This window comes from Choristoneura fumiferana, chromosome 28 (assembly GCF_025370935.1).
Source record: "Choristoneura fumiferana chromosome 28, NRCan_CFum_1, whole genome shotgun sequence".
In the NCBI taxonomy this organism is placed as follows: domain Eukaryota; kingdom Metazoa; phylum Arthropoda; class Insecta; order Lepidoptera; family Tortricidae; genus Choristoneura; species Choristoneura fumiferana.
In genome coordinates this window covers 5230532-5248370 of record NC_133499.1, presented here as the reverse complement: position 1 = coordinate 5248370, position 17839 = coordinate 5230532, and the positions used below count along the sequence as shown (strand labels likewise).

The window sequence follows — 17839 nt, the reverse complement described above, 5'->3', positions numbered from 1 at the left end:
TGTGTGTGCGTATGTTTTAATGTGTTTAGTTTTAAATGGGTCTCACTGAAAAACAGCGTTGTGACCTCAACCAGAGCTCATCTTCAGAGCAACACAACCGGTCATCATCTAACGTCTGATAGCATGGTGAACGGTTGTGTTGCTCTGAAGATGAGCTCTGGTTGAGTACGAAACGCGTCAGTGCATTGTGGTGGTGGTGATAGGTGGATTTGTGTAATTTGTGCGTGTTCTTACGATGTGCGAGGTGGATGAACTGTATGAACACATATTTCTTACATACCCACCTAAGTGTAACTATCATAAGGTCGCGGGTGAGCAAAGTAATTGTTTTCATACATGTTTTAGTACATTCTGATCCCTTAAAGGGATAAGTTCGCCCTTGTACATATATCTCAACATTTGTAAATGCCGTTTGTTTCTTTATTTCAGTACAATACAGAGCTTTTGTACATACATACATACATTGTATAAATTCAGCTCTTTTTTTTAGTTTCCTAAAAGTGAGTGACAACCGTCCAGCCCCGACTGAGCAGGGAATCGAACCCGACGCCACCTGGCGCCAAGCCATCTACGAGAAGGTTTTACAACCAACCGACGTGCAGGGCGAAGGTATTTAATTAAATCCGATAGAATCCCACGTCCCACTATTCCACTTTCCCACTTCCCACTATCTCACATCTCATTTTACCACTCTCCATTATTTAATTTTCACACTTCCCACCATCCCACATCTCATTTTCCCACTTCACTATTCCATTTTCCCACTTCCCACTATGCCACATCTCATTTTACCAATCCACTATTTAATTTTCACACTTCCCACCATCCCACATCTCATTTTCCCACTCCACTATTCCATTTTCCCACTTCCCACTATCCCACATCTCATTTTACCACTCTCCATTATTTAATTTTCACACTTCCCACCATCCTACATCTCATTTTCCCACTCCACTATTCCATTTTCCCACTTCCCACTATCCCACATCTCATTTTCCCACTTCACTATTCCATTTTCCCACTTCCCACTATCCCACATCTCATTTTCCCACTCCACTATTCCATTTCCCCACTTTCCACTATCCCACATCTCATTTTCCCACTCCACTATTCCATTTCCCCACTTCCCACTATCCCACATCTCATTTTCCCACTCCACTATTCCATTTTCCCACTTCCCACTATCCCATATCTCATTTTCCCACTCCACTATTCCATTTTCCCACTTCCCACTATCCCATATCTCATTTTACCACTCCACTATTCTATTTTCCCACTTCCCACTATCCCATATCTCATTTTCCCACTTCACTTCCATTTTCCCACTCTCCACTATCCCACTATCGCACTTCCCACTATCCTCTAATATTATGAATGCGAAAATTTTACACTTTTTTATTTATTATGAGTTTGACTTTATGGATATTAGTTAATCTTTACGCAAAAACTACTTAATGGATTTTAATGAAACTTTGCATAAATATAGCTCATACATCAGAATAATATTTACTATACTATTTGTTATCTCGACATTCCCACGGGACCGGGATAAAATCTTAAAAATCCCAACCAATAAATGTGATGTCAATGAAGACCATAATGTAATTTTTGAAAATTCCCTTTCCCAAGAACTCTAATTCGATTGCCCGATCTAATGGATTACGAAAGCGAAGCCACGGGTAACTAGTAAATATGGAAAGGTATTATTCATATTAATTTATTCGTTGCTATCATGTCCATTTGTACAACAATAATAAACAATATATAGGACAAATAACACGAAATGACCTAGCCCCAATGAGCAAAGCTTGTACTATGGGTGCGAGACAACGGATAGACATATGTTGTACCTGTGGTTGTACTTATATCGACGATTGAAAGGCTATTAGGCTAATGAGGGCTATCGTTTTTTGTATTTCTAGATGGCGCCACTGTTACGTGAGGTTTTTAAGTGTCGCTTTCAAAGTCTGTTATTACGGGCGTGAAAACAAAGATCACAGTAAAATCATATTTAATACATCTTAAAACCGTACCATAAAAATATCGAGCAACCACAGTCTTGCGTAGTCCCGTTTTGTTCGGAAAAAAGGGAGGACAAAAGTTTTCGAAAGACAAAACTATCTCAGAACACAGACATTCATTGCCCCTTATCGCATAATTGCCCTAACTAATTTCAGGTAAAGCAAAATATTCCCAAAATTATTCTAATTATAAATAAACCCGCGTAGCTCACCCAAAAACTATGAGATTTGACATTTCGGAGACCTCACGCTACACTAGCGCCTCTAGCGGCGAATTCATACGCGATAGCCCTCATTCATCTAAGCGTCATTTTTGTGAAAATTTTGAAACATAGCTGAAACGACAAAGAAAAATTCTCTGATTCCGAACATATTTCATTCACTCTGACGCGTGCCGTGGTTTTTATTACAATGTCATTAATGGCTAATTTTGTCAAAATCGCGCGTCTTCGTGGATGGCACTAGGTATATCATATTCAATATCCCAAAAAATGTCTCTTAGATCGATTAGCCTTTCAACCTTCGATATATAGATAAATGATAATACTTCAATACATAAATAACATCCAAGACTCAAGTACAAACAATCGTATTCATCATACACATATTTGCCCGTGACGGGTCGAACCCACAGCCGCTACCTTAGTAGTCCCTTGGCTAACAACTTATGTATATCCGGTCGACAATCAGAATAATGCCATAATTTTTCTTCCAGTAGGCGATCTAACACCCCAAAGTCTGTTGAACCTCCCAACCGCCCGGCCTGGTAAGAGAAGCCGAGAGGAGCTGCGTCTGCTGTGGAAGATGGCTATAGAACAGACGGTCCTATTGGTGAGGATGGAAAGGGAGAACGCTAAGTTAAAACGTAAGTTGGTCACTCAAAGACAACCTTGGAGGATGATACTATACAAAAAATAATAGGCGACCTTGTCGAATGGCGTCCGCGGACCGGGAGACGAGCTGTCGGTAGACCTCCAACAAGATGGAGCGACGACCTGGTTAAGATCGCGGGATCGCGGTGGATGCGAAAAGCACAAGACCGGTCTGAGTGGAGAGCCTTGGGGGAGGCCTACGTCCAGCAGTGGACGTCTTTCGGCTGACATGATGATGATGATGATGATGATGACCTTGTCGCTTCAGGCTGCTCCATGCTATCTTTACGAGTACAATAGAAAGAAGTATGGAATAGATTTTAGCAATGTTAGTTGTGTGCAATGTAGATGTTGCAGGTGGTAGGACCTTGTGCAAGGTCCGCCCGGATTGCTACCACCATTTTGCTCGCTAATCCTGCCGTGAAGCAATAGTGCTTGCACTGTTGTATTTCGGTGTGGAGAGTAAGACAGCCGGTGAAATTACTAGCACGTGAGGTATCCCAACTTAGGCCTCTAGGATGGCAACGCGTCTGCAATACCCCTGGTGTTGCAGATGTTTATGTGCGGTGGTGATCTCTTACCATCAGGAGACCCACTTGCTCGTTTGCCATCCAGTCGAATAAAAAAAAAAAGTGGTGCAATTTTCACCAGTTTAGAGTAATAACAACAGATATAAATAGATAAATACACAGCAACATAGAAAGACACTTACAACATTTATACGGAAGCTAAACGGATAGTACTTAGTGCTCCCTGCGCTTTCTAAATTTAAAGATAGGCAAGGACTTTCCGTGAATTTGAGGACTCGTATGGAATTTAGCCGATTTTTGGTAGAGAGTCCAAAGCTGTACATTCTATTTGTAAACATATTAAGACTGTAAAACCTAAAAACCATGTTAGTTTAGTACTTTCACGTATCCTACTTCAACAGTATTTAGAGCCCAAAACTTGAGATGGGTCAATCAGCTTTAAAGTGTTATTCTTTTTAAGTTATTCTACACACTTGCTTAAAATATTTGGAATGTATACTACTGGCATGCAAGAGATAAGCCATGAAAGCATTACCTTCAAACTATCAGAACTACTAAATTTTAGAGGACTTTTGCTCCATAAAAATCATACTTACTTTTAGTAAGTGACACAGAAGACAGCACCATGGCAACAAGGGACACTAAAGTTGATTGACCGCGATGCATCTTTTTCTGGATCTTCTATTTACCTTAATTAACCTGTCCTCTCCCAGAGGCACAAATTTGTGCCCAAATTCCTTTGATCCTGTTATCCTGGGAGATGACAGATTAAATCTTCCCTTACATCAAGAGCTGCAGCAATTCGTATTTTTCAATTCGTTCATTTTACCAAGTCACCAGTTTTTTTTTTTTTTTTTAGAAAGTGAAGAATCCTCAGCGGTTCGCAGAATAAAGCTGGAGTACACGGAGCTTGGCGTATGCGACGCTGCCGTGGCAGTCATGTGGGACTCTTTGTTAGCTTCGAGAGATAGATTACACCCTGTAGCTGAGGTTGATCGGCATATGCTTACGCAAGCTGTCATACAGGGTGAGTACACAGAAAGACAGAAAACAAGTATGTAACAGGGTATGGAAAGTAAATTTTGTCGTTTTGATATTGAGTTCCCACAAGCCATGGAAGAGAGCCAATCTCAAACTTAATTTCTATCAGAAATTGATTTTGCTCCAATATACAGAGACGGTATACAGGCATAGCAGATTTCTGCTGCATAAAATATCAGAAACAATTCAAACAGTGATGAAACATGCCAGAAGTGAATTATGCAAGATTAAATAATGCAGTAGTTAATAATTTACTAGAACCAATCACAGGCAGATGTGATTCTAAAGTGGCAGTTCAATTGATTCTACTTTATTATTTTGGACTTCAGCAAATAATGCGACTGATTAATTACATTATTTGCATGGGAACTAAGCTTCACCCTTCGATAAAAGTAGTCCTATTATGGGATTCTGTACATTGAATGATTCCAGGTGTACCCCGCATGACGCGCGGAGGCGTATGGTACTTCCTAGCGGAGCAAGCGTGCCTCCGCTCGCCTCCGCCCGACGCCAAACTGTTCCCGAACTACCAGATGTCCTATAAAGCTCTGCTAGCTGGACTGACGAAGCATCAGCACGCCATACTCATTGATTTGGGTGAGTTCTAAAGCATAAGAATATTAGTTTGGTTTAGAGGGTAGGTATACTTTTTAAAGAGAAATACCATTCCTTGGGAAGGTAAGAGTCTACAAGATAATTTATTACAAATGTGGTGTATAATAGGAATCTTTATTCATCATCCCAGCCTATATACGTCCCACTGCTGGGCACAGGCCTCCTCTCAGAACAAGAGGGCTTGGGTCATAGTTCCCACGCGGGCCCAGTGCGGATTGGGAACTTCACACGCACCATTGAATTGCTTCGCAGGTTTGTGCAGGTTTCCTCACGATGTTTTCCTTCACCGCAAAGCTCGTGGTAAATTTCAAATGTAATTCCGCACATGAATTTCGAAAAGCTCAGAGGTGCGAGCCGGGGTTTGAACCCACGACCCTCTGTTTGAGAGGCGATAGGTCAAACCACTAGGCCACCACGGCTTAAATGAATCTTTATTACTTAGTGGCAAATGTCAAAATGGTTGTACGATGGGCACTGAAATTAATTGAGTTTTTTTTTTATTCTACTGGATGGCAAGCGAGCAAGTGGGTCTCCTGATGGTAAGAGATCATCACCGCCCATAAACATCTGCAACACCAGGGGTATTGAAGATGCGTTGCCAACCTAGAGGCCTAAGATGGGATACCTCAAGTGCCAGTGATTTCACCGGCTGTCTTACTCTCCACGCCGAAACACAACAGCGCAAGCACTGCTGCTTCACGGCAGGATTGCGAGCAAGATGGTGGTAGCAATCCGGCCGGACCTTGCACGAGGTCCTACCACCTGCAAAAAAAGCAGGATAAATACAAATATTTGACAAAGTTCAATGTGAAAACATTATTTATTTATTTGATTCGATACAATTACATATTGTAAACAACACAATGGAAATTAACGTACAATGATAACAATGTTTCAGTGTCTACAATACAATTGCCCTCAACATCCATGCACACCAGTTTTTATTGCCGACCAGATGGCCTAGTGGTTAGAGAACCTGACTACGAAGCTTGAGGTCCCGGGTTCGATTCCCGTGTCGGGGCAGATATTTGTATGAAAAATACGAATGTTTGTTCTCGGGTCTTGGGTGTTTACTATGTATTTAAGTATGTATCTATATCTATATAATTATATTTATCCGTTGCTTAGTACCCATAACACAATAATAATTATAATTTCATTTCATTTCATTTCATTTCATTTCATTTCATTTCATTTCATTTCATTTCATTTCATTTCATTTCCATAACACAAGCTTTGCTAAGCTTACTTTGGGACTAGGTCAATTGGTGTGAATTGTCCCGTGATATTTATTTATTTATTGACTTGATCTGTAGGTTGGACGACAATAGAAGTACAGTCAACAAAAAATACAGTTAGCAAAAAAAGCTTGGGGTGTCTGAGATTTTCAGTATTAGGTTATTAGTTCGCCGTTAAGAAGTCAATCCTGACTGAATACGTCAAAAAACAAAAACACTGACATATTCAGTACCAGGATAACAGGTGTCAGGATTATTAGGGGCAGACTACTATAATTAAAACCCTGCATAAATGAAATTGTTAATTTGAAACTTCTGATTTTTTTTCCAGGTCGTACGTTTCCTCAGCACTCGTACTTCGCTTCAGCTCTGGGTCCTGGCCAGTTGGCGCTGTACAATATACTGAAGGCGTATTCCTTGCTGGACCCCGATGTGGGCTACTGCCAGGGACTCAGTTTCGTGGCTGGGGTCCTATTGCTACATGTAAGTATTTTATTTAGTATAAAGGCATATGTCCTAGTTTTTGACTTACTAATGTTCAATAGATGGCACATTGCTGTCACATCTGATATAAAATTAAAGATGACAATAACTAGGACATTGTTCATCGTTCATCCACCATTACCTCGCGATTTTGCATATACAAGCAAGTATATTATTTTATTTATGTATTTTTTTTATTATGTTTAACGCAATGTGCGAGAAGCGAATAAAATATTTCTATTCTACCTCTGGAATTTTTTACCGTACTACTACTAAAATAAACCACGTCAACCGATTTTACGAATATTTTGAACCGCCGACGCAAAAAGAGGTGTGAAGTTTAGCACAAAATTACGGAATTTAACTGAATTCCCATGGGATTTCCTAAAAAAAATCGTTTACATTGTAAGATAAAAACCCTTTGTCGAAGTTTTAGAAAAGTTAAACCTCTTTGACGTCATCATCATTATATCAGCCATAGGACATAGGTCTCCCCCATACATAGGCCTCCTCCATACATGGGCCTCCCCCGTACATAGGCCCTATAGTCTTTGACACATCATTTTCTAATTCCAGACGGAGGAAGCCGAAGCCTTCATACTGCTCCGCCATCTTATGTTCCGACGTGGTTTGCGGAAACAATACCTTCCTGACATGAGCGCTTTACAAGTGCAGGTAATTGAACAGCTTTGAACGTTTTAAGAAAATTTGTTTTTTAATTCCCGCCGACATAAAAATAGGGGTGTTATAAGTTTAATGCCAATCAACTCTGTCTGTCTGTCCGTGGTATTGTAACTCTCAATTAGATGGACCGATTGCGATGCAGTTTTTATGTAAAAGCGAATTTCTTTGCGGTGGTTCTTAGCTATGTTGCATTATAACTAGTTTAGTCGTTTTTGAGATATGGACCTTTGAATGATATTGTCGGGTTCTCAATTTTTGTAAGTTGATTAGGTTAGGTTATGAATTCTTTTTTCACTTCTCATGCTCGTAAAGTTCGTGTTTATGCTGGATCTAGGCGACATAAAATTACTTTTTATGCTCTAGTGCATAAAATAAAATCTTCCTCGAAGACCAAGATAATCAGGTGTCAACAGCCACAAGCAAAATGTTTCTCCATATATTTTTAATAATTTTTAATTTACTTTTATAAAAATAAAAATCAATCAAAATAAATCAATAAAACTTAAAAGTATACTTAATTATATACTTACTAAAAAAAATTTAAATAAAAGGTTCATTAGTAAGTGAGCAATTGCTTCTATTGATGCTATTTCATCTCCTCGCAATCGAAGTGAAAAGCAGAGTGTAAAACTCGAGCATTAACCCCATTTTTCGCTCGGCGTGTCTATCCACCCTCGCCGTACCAGCTCTGGTGGCTATATGAACGACTCGGGTAAAATAGCTCGCTCGTTTTATGCTCTCGTTGTACAATCTACTATTTTTGCATTTTCTTTTTAATATGTCCTAAAATTTCGTTTTCTAGCTATACCAGCTATCTCGCTTACTCCGCGACCACGAGCCGGAGCTACACGCTCGGCTGGAGGCGTTGGACATCTCGCCGGCACTGTACGCGGCACCGTGGATGCTCACGCTTTTCACTAGCCAATTCCCACTCGGCTTCGTCGTGAGGGTCTTCGGTGAGTGGGAATTTTAAAAGAGTGGGAATTCGGGCGTGGGATTTTCTGTAGTGGGAAATCCGGTGAGGGAATTTTAAAGTGTGGGAGTGTATGGGGGATTTTAATAGTGGGAATTATAAGTGAAGAATTGTTAGTGTGGGAGTATGTTAGTATGGGAGTGCGCGAGTCCTGTGTCCCGTGAGATGACCTTTAACTGGAGCTACACGCTTGGCTGGAGGCAATGGACATGCGCTGTACCCGGCGCCGTTGATGCTTACGCTTTTCACTTGACAATTCCCACTCGTCTTCGTCGTGCAGGTCTTCGGTGTGTGGGAATGTGGGAAGTGGGGTGTGGGAATTTGGAAATTGTATAGTGTAGGATTTTAAAAGTGGGAATTAGAAATGTGGAATTGTTAGTGTTGGTGTCAGAATTTGGAGTGTGGGAATATGTAGGTAAAATATGAGATATGTGATAGTGTGTCAAAATAGCACCAACGGGACTTATCACGCTAACACACACGAGTAATATTTACCTCGACGTTTCGGCAATATTGCAGTGGCCGTGGTCACGCACGAGTAGACTGAAGTGTGGGGTGTGAAGTCTGCCTAGCAGCGCGAGTCCTTCGAACTACCCGCACTTGATCACTAATACTACCGGCACTCGTATCACAAACTACCCGCACTTGGTCATTTTTATTTGTCACCCCATCACACCCACACACAACACTAACAACGTCCGATCGTCCCTCAGAACATTCATCCCGACGCCGATACTTATTAATAATAACAGGATTCAACGAAGATGAAAGCTTATATCCATCGTCCCGGTTGATCAGTGATCGGTGATAAGTCCCGTTGGTGGTATTTTGACTTTGAGTGAAAATCACGAAAGTTGAAAACGTTATAGTATGTCAGTGGATGAGTGTTTGGGTGATCATGATCACGAAACACGCTAGTCAATCCCAAACCGTCTTTCTTCCAGATTTAATCTTCCTTGAGTCCTTGGACATCGTGTTTTCTGTCTCGCTCGCTCTCCTCTCCGCGCATAGAGACGGGCTAATGCTCTGCGAGAGCTGCGAAGAAGCAGCCGAATACTTAAAACACAAGCTACCTGATATCAACAAGGGATTGTATGAGAAAGTAATGAAAAAGGTTAGTATTAACAGTCCAGATCCAATCACAATTCTCGAAAGTTCTCGAATGAGATCGCAGATCGGTAAGGGCAGCGCAGGACGTCCACCAATGAGATGGACGGATGATCTGGTTAAAGCCGCGGGTTCACGGTGAATGCAGGCCGTTTCCTACCGAAGCAACTGGAAGTCTGTGGGGTAGGCCTATGTCAAATGGACGTCCTAAGCAAGCTGATACGATGATGATGACCACCGGAACTTCACTAATACATTATTGTATAGTCACCGAACTTACGAGTCAGTATGCTAAATTTCTCGTCAATCTGATTACACAGAGAAAACTCTTATAGCCAGATTTAGCAGCTAGCTACGAAATAGGAATTTTGCTTACCCATCTTGTAGCGAGCTACCAAATGGGAACGATTTCCCCATCTTGTAGCCAGATTGGGTAGTAAGCTACGAAATGGGTATTGCTTTCCCATCTTGTAGCTAGCTACCAAATGGGAACGATTTCCCCAACTCGTAGCCAGATTGGGTAGTAAGCTACGAAATGGGTATTGCTTTCCCATCTTGTAGCTAGCTACGAAATGGGTATTGCTTTCCCATCTTGTAGCTAGCTACTAAATGAGAACGATTTTTCTATTTCGTACCCAGATTTGATACCTAGCTACAAAATAGGAATTCATATCGGAAATACAAACTGAAATATAGATGCACAGAAAAACCAGAAAAATAAGACCAGCGCTGGGAATCGAACCGCGTGCTATACCGCTACACCACCGCTGGACAACGCTGCTGCTGCTGGACGCTGGGTTGTCCAGCGGTGGTGTAGCGGTATGGCACGCGGCACTGAATGTGGAGGACCTGGGTTCGATTCCCAGCGCTGGTCTTATTTTTCTGGTTTTTCTGTGCATCTATATTTTTGTTGGTATTTTCGATATGGGTTTTACGGGATGACCGTAAAAGTAACAAAAATTTGGAGTTGAAATAAAAAATACCAAATAATAAAAAGATTCCAAAAACCAATCTTAAAATAGGAATTGTCTTTTCGAAGCGGAAATATTGTATGTGTGTATGGAAACTCTTCATTGCATATAAAAAAAACAAAAATACATAGAGAGAAGTACAAAGGCGAATATTTTTACCATTTCCAAGTTAACTACCAATATCTGCCATCGAGATGGGACTTGTGACAGACAGGGATAGTTGAAAGTAAATAAAAACACATAATAAGTAAATGATTTATGTTTAACCGTCTCACTCACTCCAGGTGATGTCACTTGACATCAGCCGCCAACTCTGCGACTACGCAGTGGAATACGCGGTGCTGAGAGAGGAGATGCCCCGTCTCGCTTCGGTCACCGAAGACAACCGACGGCTGGTAGCCAACGTCGCCCGAATGTCCACAGAGCTAGATGTAAGGACACTTATCTACGTAATCTTATGGTATACTATCCTACTAATATAATAAATGTGAAAGTTTGTGAGTGAGTGAGTATGTTTGTTATTTCTTTACGCTGAAACGGCAGGACGGATTTGGATGAAGCAAAAAGTTAGTTTATTATATGGATTAAAACATAGGATACTTTTTATCCCGCTATTACCACGGGATAGGGATAAAATCTGGAACCAATAAACGCTGGGCTTAGAGTCATGAAATTTAGTTTGTAGATAGCTGGACATCTGGAATAACACAAAGGCTACTTTTTATCCCGATATTCCCACGGGATAGGGATTAAATCTCAAAATAGCAACCGCTGGGTGTAGTCATGAAATTTAGCATGTTTGTTATAATATAACGCCAATGAAAACCACGATGTAATTTTACGGAATTCCCACGAGAATTTAATAAAATCCCGGAATTTCAATTCAACTGGTGTATCTAATGATTTACGCGAAGTTTGTGAGGATGGTTGGATGTTTGTTAATCCTTCACGCAAAAGATATTGCATGGATTTGGGTGATATTTGATATGTAGATAGCTGGACGAATGGAATAACACATAGTCTACTTTTTATTCCCATATCTCAACGGAATTGGGATAAAACCCGTAATCTCAAACCGCTCGGTTTTAGTACCTACAACGTCTATGTAGACCATGATGATAATTTGTGGGAGTTACCACGGGATTTTTATACCCTATATCACTCCGACACTATACTTTATACGTTGAAAGCCGTCCAGACATTTAAATAGATACCAAAAAAATAAACATACATTCGTACATTAAATACATGCACTCAGAAAATGTAACCTTCTTTCGGTCAGTCTGATAAAAAGAAGAATATGTATTCCCCAACAAAGCCACTACACCACCCTTCTTCAGACGACCAGATGGCCTAGTGGTTAGAGAACCTGACTACGAAGCTTGAGGTCCCGGGTTCGATTCCCGTGTCGGGGCAGATATTTGTATGAAAAATACGAATGTTTGTTCTCGGGTCTTGGGTGTTTAATATGTATTTAAGTATGTATCTATATCTATATAATTATATTTATCCGTTGCTTAGTACCCATAACACAAGCTTTGCTAAGCTTACTTTGGGACTAGGTTAATTGGTGTGAATTGTCCGGTGATATTTATATTTATTTATTTATTCTTGCTGTTAATTACGTTAGTTTTCATTTACATTTACGACTCATTTTGTCCACAGTCGGCTATGGACGCCATAACAAATTTCCAAAACAGCCAAGCAAGACTGGAATCTATAAACAAATCCATGGAACAACAACTCACGCTCCTCAGCCGCTATATATCCGCACACCAACGTCAAGAGATGCCAACAGAAATAAAGAAGATTGTACAGAACCATAGCAAGAAGATTTCATTTGGCTCCAAAATATTTTCATCAAAATTCACTTTGAACGACGATGACGACGATCCAAAGAAGAACTTCAAAACTGGTATTAGTGCGCCCAATCTCTTTGCTAAAATCACGAAGGAGGACGTATACAATGCTGCTAATAGAGACAAGAAATCGCCGGAGTTAGACAAGAAGCATTTCTTATCGAAAAAGTCACAATCTGTCAACAATCTGAAACCTTTCCCTTTGAAAGTTTTAGAGGAAAAATCTGAAGATATGAAACGAACGGAGAGCTTTAGAAATAATAACGCCTTAAGTGAATCTTTGAATGAATTGGGTCGAAAAAATACTGGATATTTCGCTAATACACATGAGCAAATTAGACGAGAAAGGCTTTTTGAACAACAACTGAAACATGATTTCGATGAAAATCTAAAGAAATCTAATATTAAAATAGCTCCCAAAGATGATGATTTAAGCATATTCCAGAGCAGAAGAAGCATGTCCTTAAATTTAGGTCCTAAAACTTTAGAACCCAAGTTTGATAGTGGTTTCGTTACTCCAATAAGTCCAGAAAAAAAGGAAGATACGTCATCGGTTATATCTCATCCTCTAAGTGACTGTGATGTTGAAATCAAATTTGACGGGCAGTCGACCGCTTTGAAACAAATACGGTCTTTTAGATAAAGATTAGCATAATTAGGGATTAGAATATAGAAAAAACCAGAAGCTGAGTTACGATCTCTTTAATTATCTTTTAGTTCTATCTCGTAGTGAAATTTCGTAACCAGCTACGAAATGAGAATTGTGTTTTCCCATCTCGTAGCTAGCTTCAAAATGGGAATTGTTGTTTCCAATCTTGTGTGTGTACTAAAATGAGAACAATTTTCCCATCTTGTAGCCAGATCTGATAGCTAACTACGATTGTGGTTGGAGAGCCCAAGAGGGGATTTTGTAATTTATTCAAGCGTGTCAGATGAATAAGGAAGCATATTAATCGGCATTATACTTTCTCATCTTGTAGTTAGCTACAAAATGGAAATGATTTTCGTATCTTATAGCCTGATTTAGTAGCTAGCTACGAAATGCGAATTGTGCTTTCCCATCTTGTAGCTAGCTACTGAATGGCAATGATTTTCCCATCTCGTAGCCAGATTTGGTAACTACTCGTACCTAGCTACGAAATAGGAATTGTGCTTTCCCATCTTGTAGTTTACCAAATGGGAACGATATTTCCATCTTGTAGCCTGATTTGGTAGCTAGCTACGAAATTAAAAGTGTGCTTTAGAATCTTGAATATTTTTTCCATTTCGAAACAAACTACCGAATTTGGCTTAACTCCGAGTAAAGAATTCTCGTTTCGAAGCTATTTGTACGAGTATGTCCGGCTGTCTGTTCTTCCCTGGACGTCACATTTATCAACTGAATCTCGTGATATTTTGTATAAATGCCGATTCAGTTTTTGGAATCTTTTCAACTTGGAATCAGTTTCTAAAACGTCGACATCTGTGTAAAGAAAGACTGCATGTTTCTTACATCAAAACGGCGCACAAAAATGGTCACAGCGCGGATTTGTGAATCTTTCACTATAGTTTGTTGATGTTTGCAGGTGGTAGGACCTTGTGCAAGGTCCGCCCGGATTGCTACCACCATCTTGCTCGCTACTCCTGCCGTGAAGCAGCAGTGCTTGCACTGGTGTGTTTCTGCGTGGAGAGTAAGACAGCCGGTGAAATTACTGGCACTTGAGGTATACCATCTTAGGCCTCTAGGTTGGCAACGTTATCTGCAATACCCGGGTATTGCAGATGTTTATGGGCGGTGGTGATCTCTTACCATCAGGAGACCCACTTGCTCGTTTGCCAACCAGTCGAATAAAAAAAATGTCCGTGACAGGGGTTGTGTCAAAGTAATATTGACGGTTGATGCGCCGCGCGTTTAGTTCCAAACAGCCAGTCTAGTGCCGTAAGGTACATAGATGTCGATGTTCTAATAGTTTCTCGTTTTTGCTATATTCTATGAAATAGGGTTACCAAATAGAAAAATTAAAAAAGCTCTAAGTATTTATGTTGATGGAGCGAGCGCGGAGTAAATCTTAGTGTAATTTAAAAGGCCTATTAATTATCTTAACACACTGCTGGACTATCTTGAAAACAAAATAATGACAGAAGTAAAAATAACACATGAACAGTATAGCTTTTATGAATTAATCTAAATCACGCTGTTGTCCAATCCTTATTTCAGTATTTATATGGGACGAATTTTTAACCGACTTCATAAAAAGAAAGAGGTTCTTAATTGGACTGTATGTTTTTTCGTGTGTTTATTAAGCGATAGCTCCGCCAATTGAGGGGCGATTTTCAAAATTATATTTTTATTCTTTGAAAAATATTTTTACGTGACATCGGTGAGTATTTTTTTATTTAAAGCGTGTTTTTTGGATTTCTGTTAACTTCAACAGATGGATCAGTTCATTGATTAAAAGTACTTGTTAAATTACTTTTTGAACAAATAAAAAAAAATACATTTTTTTCAATTTTTTTTTATAAAAATCCTGTAGTTCTTACAGTTACAAAGAAAAACAGTTGGGAAAAATATTTTCGGTGAAAAATTAGAAAAACTGTTTTTGCTCGATTTTTATTTTGTTCGAAACCAAAGTGCGTGAGTCCAAATCGCACTCATCTGGTTAAAAAAAAAAGCTTCTAAAATGATTCATCAAAAGTGTTCATTAAAAAAATATTTTTGTGAGTAAAAAGTATTAATAGTATAAGCTAATACGGTGTTGTAGTTTAAAATGATTTGTTGAAACAGCCTATATATTTAAATTGCTTGTCGTAGAATTACGGCACCAATCATGGACTTGTTAAGCACAGTACACAGTAATGGACAGCAAAGTTTCAATGCCTTATAGCTCTCCATTCATGAACTTTACTAGTTATGATTATCAGTTAGGTATCTGAACATCAGTTTTTTAGTAAAATAAATTAGGGACCGTTTCTGAAAATATGGGTTAACGGAAAAAGCCCATTATTGGTTCGTGTCCATCACTGGTGCCATTCTAATGTACATTATACACAGCTTTCTCATTCTGAAAGGAGGCCTGTGCCCAACAGTGGGACGTAAATAGGTTTGGATGCTGATGATGACAGCACGAAGCTCAAAATGAATTAGCAGTTTTTAAGGCTTGCTCATACTCAGTTAGTTTAATAAGATTTTAACGCGAACGCGATCGAGACGTATTTTGTAACCGAAAACTTACACTAAGGGTACAGATTTGCTGACAACTTTATTCGCTGCCGGCGTCAAATGCTGCCTGTTAGTAACATTTTTGTAAATTTCGTCCTATTTTTACGAATTTAACTTGTTTTTCAACGTAGGTACAGTTATACGGTCAAGGACTTTAAGCCATGAGCCACCATGGAAACTTAATGCGATGTCACTGACGTTTACTGTGAAATGCTTCAATGGTGGCTCATGTGCTTGAACGTACATAAATTTTCTAAACTTTTGTACATAACTAATTAAGTTTCTGTTAAAAACTTCAATTTTAATACAAGATTTTTTTGCTGGCTGTACTTTTTGTTGAATGTACTTGCATTGCCATTTAAACTGCATATCCGTACCAAATTTCAAGTCGGTACTATTAACCATTGAGGAGTTCCCTCCTGCGGAGACGATCCTGGCAGGACCACCGAGATGTCTCTACCAGATTGTGTTGTCACCAAAATTAAATAAGTATGTCAAATTTGAAGTCAAATGAACTGCTGGCAGTAGGTCACGTTTAGCTTCTAAGATTTGACCCAAACAAATAAATAAATAAATAAACAGGGCAAGCTAAAGAAAAGGTTGTAAAAATTAGTGATGATGTAGGAAAAAAAGTAAAAATAATAATAGTCAATTTATCTTTTTGAAGTCTGGTGCTAGTGGAGTTCAGCTTAACGTATATTTTATTTTTCTAAAATTACACATTTTTACAGCTGGCAACGCTACAATTGACAGATGGCGAGCGAAGTTGCCAGCAAAACCAGGCCCTATACTACGAAAAAATTCGAACTCCGTATGTTGCCGTCCCGCTGACGCTAATATTATTTAATACGAAAGTGAAAGGGACGGTACGATACGAACTTCGATTTTTCAAATTTCGTAGTAGCCCCCCCAATCCTTATGGTCATGTAATTGCTTAAAAAATACACCCTTATTAATTTAATATATAGATGTTACAGTATTCACGTGTTCGTGGATGTGAGCCTTTATAGATCGACATCCGTATCAGCAGATGTGAGCCTTGGCACATCCGTATCCGCGAATGTAAGCCTTTACAGATCTGCATCCACATCCGCAGATGTGAGCCTTTACAGATCTGCATCCGCATCCGCAGATGTGAGCCTTTACTGCATCCGCATCCGCGGATGTGAGCCTTTACAGATCTGCATCCGCATCCGCAGATGTGAGCCTTCACAGATCTGCATCTTTATTAGCATCCGCGGATGTGAGCCTTTACAGATCTGCATCTTTATTAGCATCCGCGGATGTGAGCCTTTACAGATCCGCATCTTTATTAGCATCCGCGGATGTGAGCCTTTACAGATCCGCATCTTTATTAGCATCCGCGGATGTGAGCCTTTACAGATCTGCATCTTCATTAGAATCCGCGGATATGAGCCTTTACAGATCTACATCCGCATCCGCAGATTTTGCTTCATAGACGATTTGGTACTGACTCATTCCGTGTCCCGACATTGTAGGTAACTACTTATCGATTTAAGAGGTGATTTAAAGGGTTCACTAATGTTTCGCAACTAACGTTTGGCAACCTGATCCAATATCTGAAAATGTAAATATTTCACTAAAGTGTTCTACGCGATGGTCCTGAAATAAAACCTGAAATATTTACAGTTTTAGAGTTTGCAAAATGAAAATGGTTGTTAGTGAAATGATCGGATACCGATTAAAAGATTTGTTAAAGTAAAGCCTTATTCCAATAATGTTGTGAAATTGTAGAGAAAATGCTTAGTAGATAATTAAATGCGTAGTTAATTATTTTAAGGAAGAAATACACGATGTTGTATGAAAATATTGCATTTTTATTTTCGCTATTACCCTTTGAGAGAGAATAATAGTGAGCCTGTATTTTTAACCCCCGACGAAAATAGAGGGGGTGTTATTAAGATTAACGCCAATGTCTGTCTGTCAGTCTGTCTATCTGTGGCATCGTGGTCTCAAATGGATGGACCGACCGGTTTCAAAGCGGTTTTCTTTTACGTGGAAACGGATAACTTTTGGTGGTTTTTAGCTATGTTGATATAATTATTGAACTTTGAAATGCCAATGTCTGGGATTTTACAACCCATCGTTGGTTAGGTTCTAGAATCTGTTAACTTCTCTTTAAAAAAAATCTCAGTAATTGTTCCCTGTAGTTGAACTTTAACCCCCTTATTCATAAAACTTAACAAGCCTATGTTAACTAACAAATGCTTTGTCCCTTTCTAACA

The 17839-nt window shown here is 39.5% G+C and overlaps 1 protein-coding gene and 1 long non-coding RNA gene across 5 annotated transcripts in view; one reads left to right on the top strand and one right to left on the bottom strand.

The window, feature by feature from the left end:
- Positions 1 to 14187, top strand: part of plx (PTB_TBC1D1_like and TBC domain-containing protein plx) — a 79417-nt gene extending 65230 nt beyond the window's left edge. For all 4 annotated transcript variants that reach the window (XM_074109292.1, XM_074109295.1, XM_074109294.1 and 1 more), the window contains 10 exons: positions 491 to 609; positions 2737 to 2886; positions 4283 to 4450; positions 4897 to 5061; positions 6649 to 6800; positions 7377 to 7475; positions 8287 to 8440; positions 9402 to 9571; positions 10820 to 10966; positions 12201 to 14187. In XM_074109292.1, the coding sequence (XP_073965393.1) occupies positions 491 to 609; positions 2737 to 2886; positions 4283 to 4450; positions 4897 to 5061; positions 6649 to 6800; positions 7377 to 7475; positions 8287 to 8440; positions 9402 to 9571; positions 10820 to 10966; positions 12201 to 13037 (2161 nt within the window). In that variant the 3' untranslated portion in view covers positions 13038 to 14187. The remainder of the gene's footprint in view (positions 1 to 490; positions 610 to 2736; positions 2887 to 4282; positions 4451 to 4896; positions 5062 to 6648; positions 6801 to 7376; positions 7476 to 8286; positions 8441 to 9401; positions 9572 to 10819; positions 10967 to 12200) is intronic.
- Positions 13799 to 17456, bottom strand: LOC141443946 (uncharacterized). The gene is made up of 2 exons (XR_012453096.1): positions 16662 to 17456; positions 13799 to 16595 (listed from the first exon to the last, which is right to left on the bottom strand). It is a non-coding gene; the product is annotated as an uncharacterized lncRNA (long non-coding RNA).
- Between the last annotated feature and the right edge of the window lie 383 nt (positions 17457 to 17839).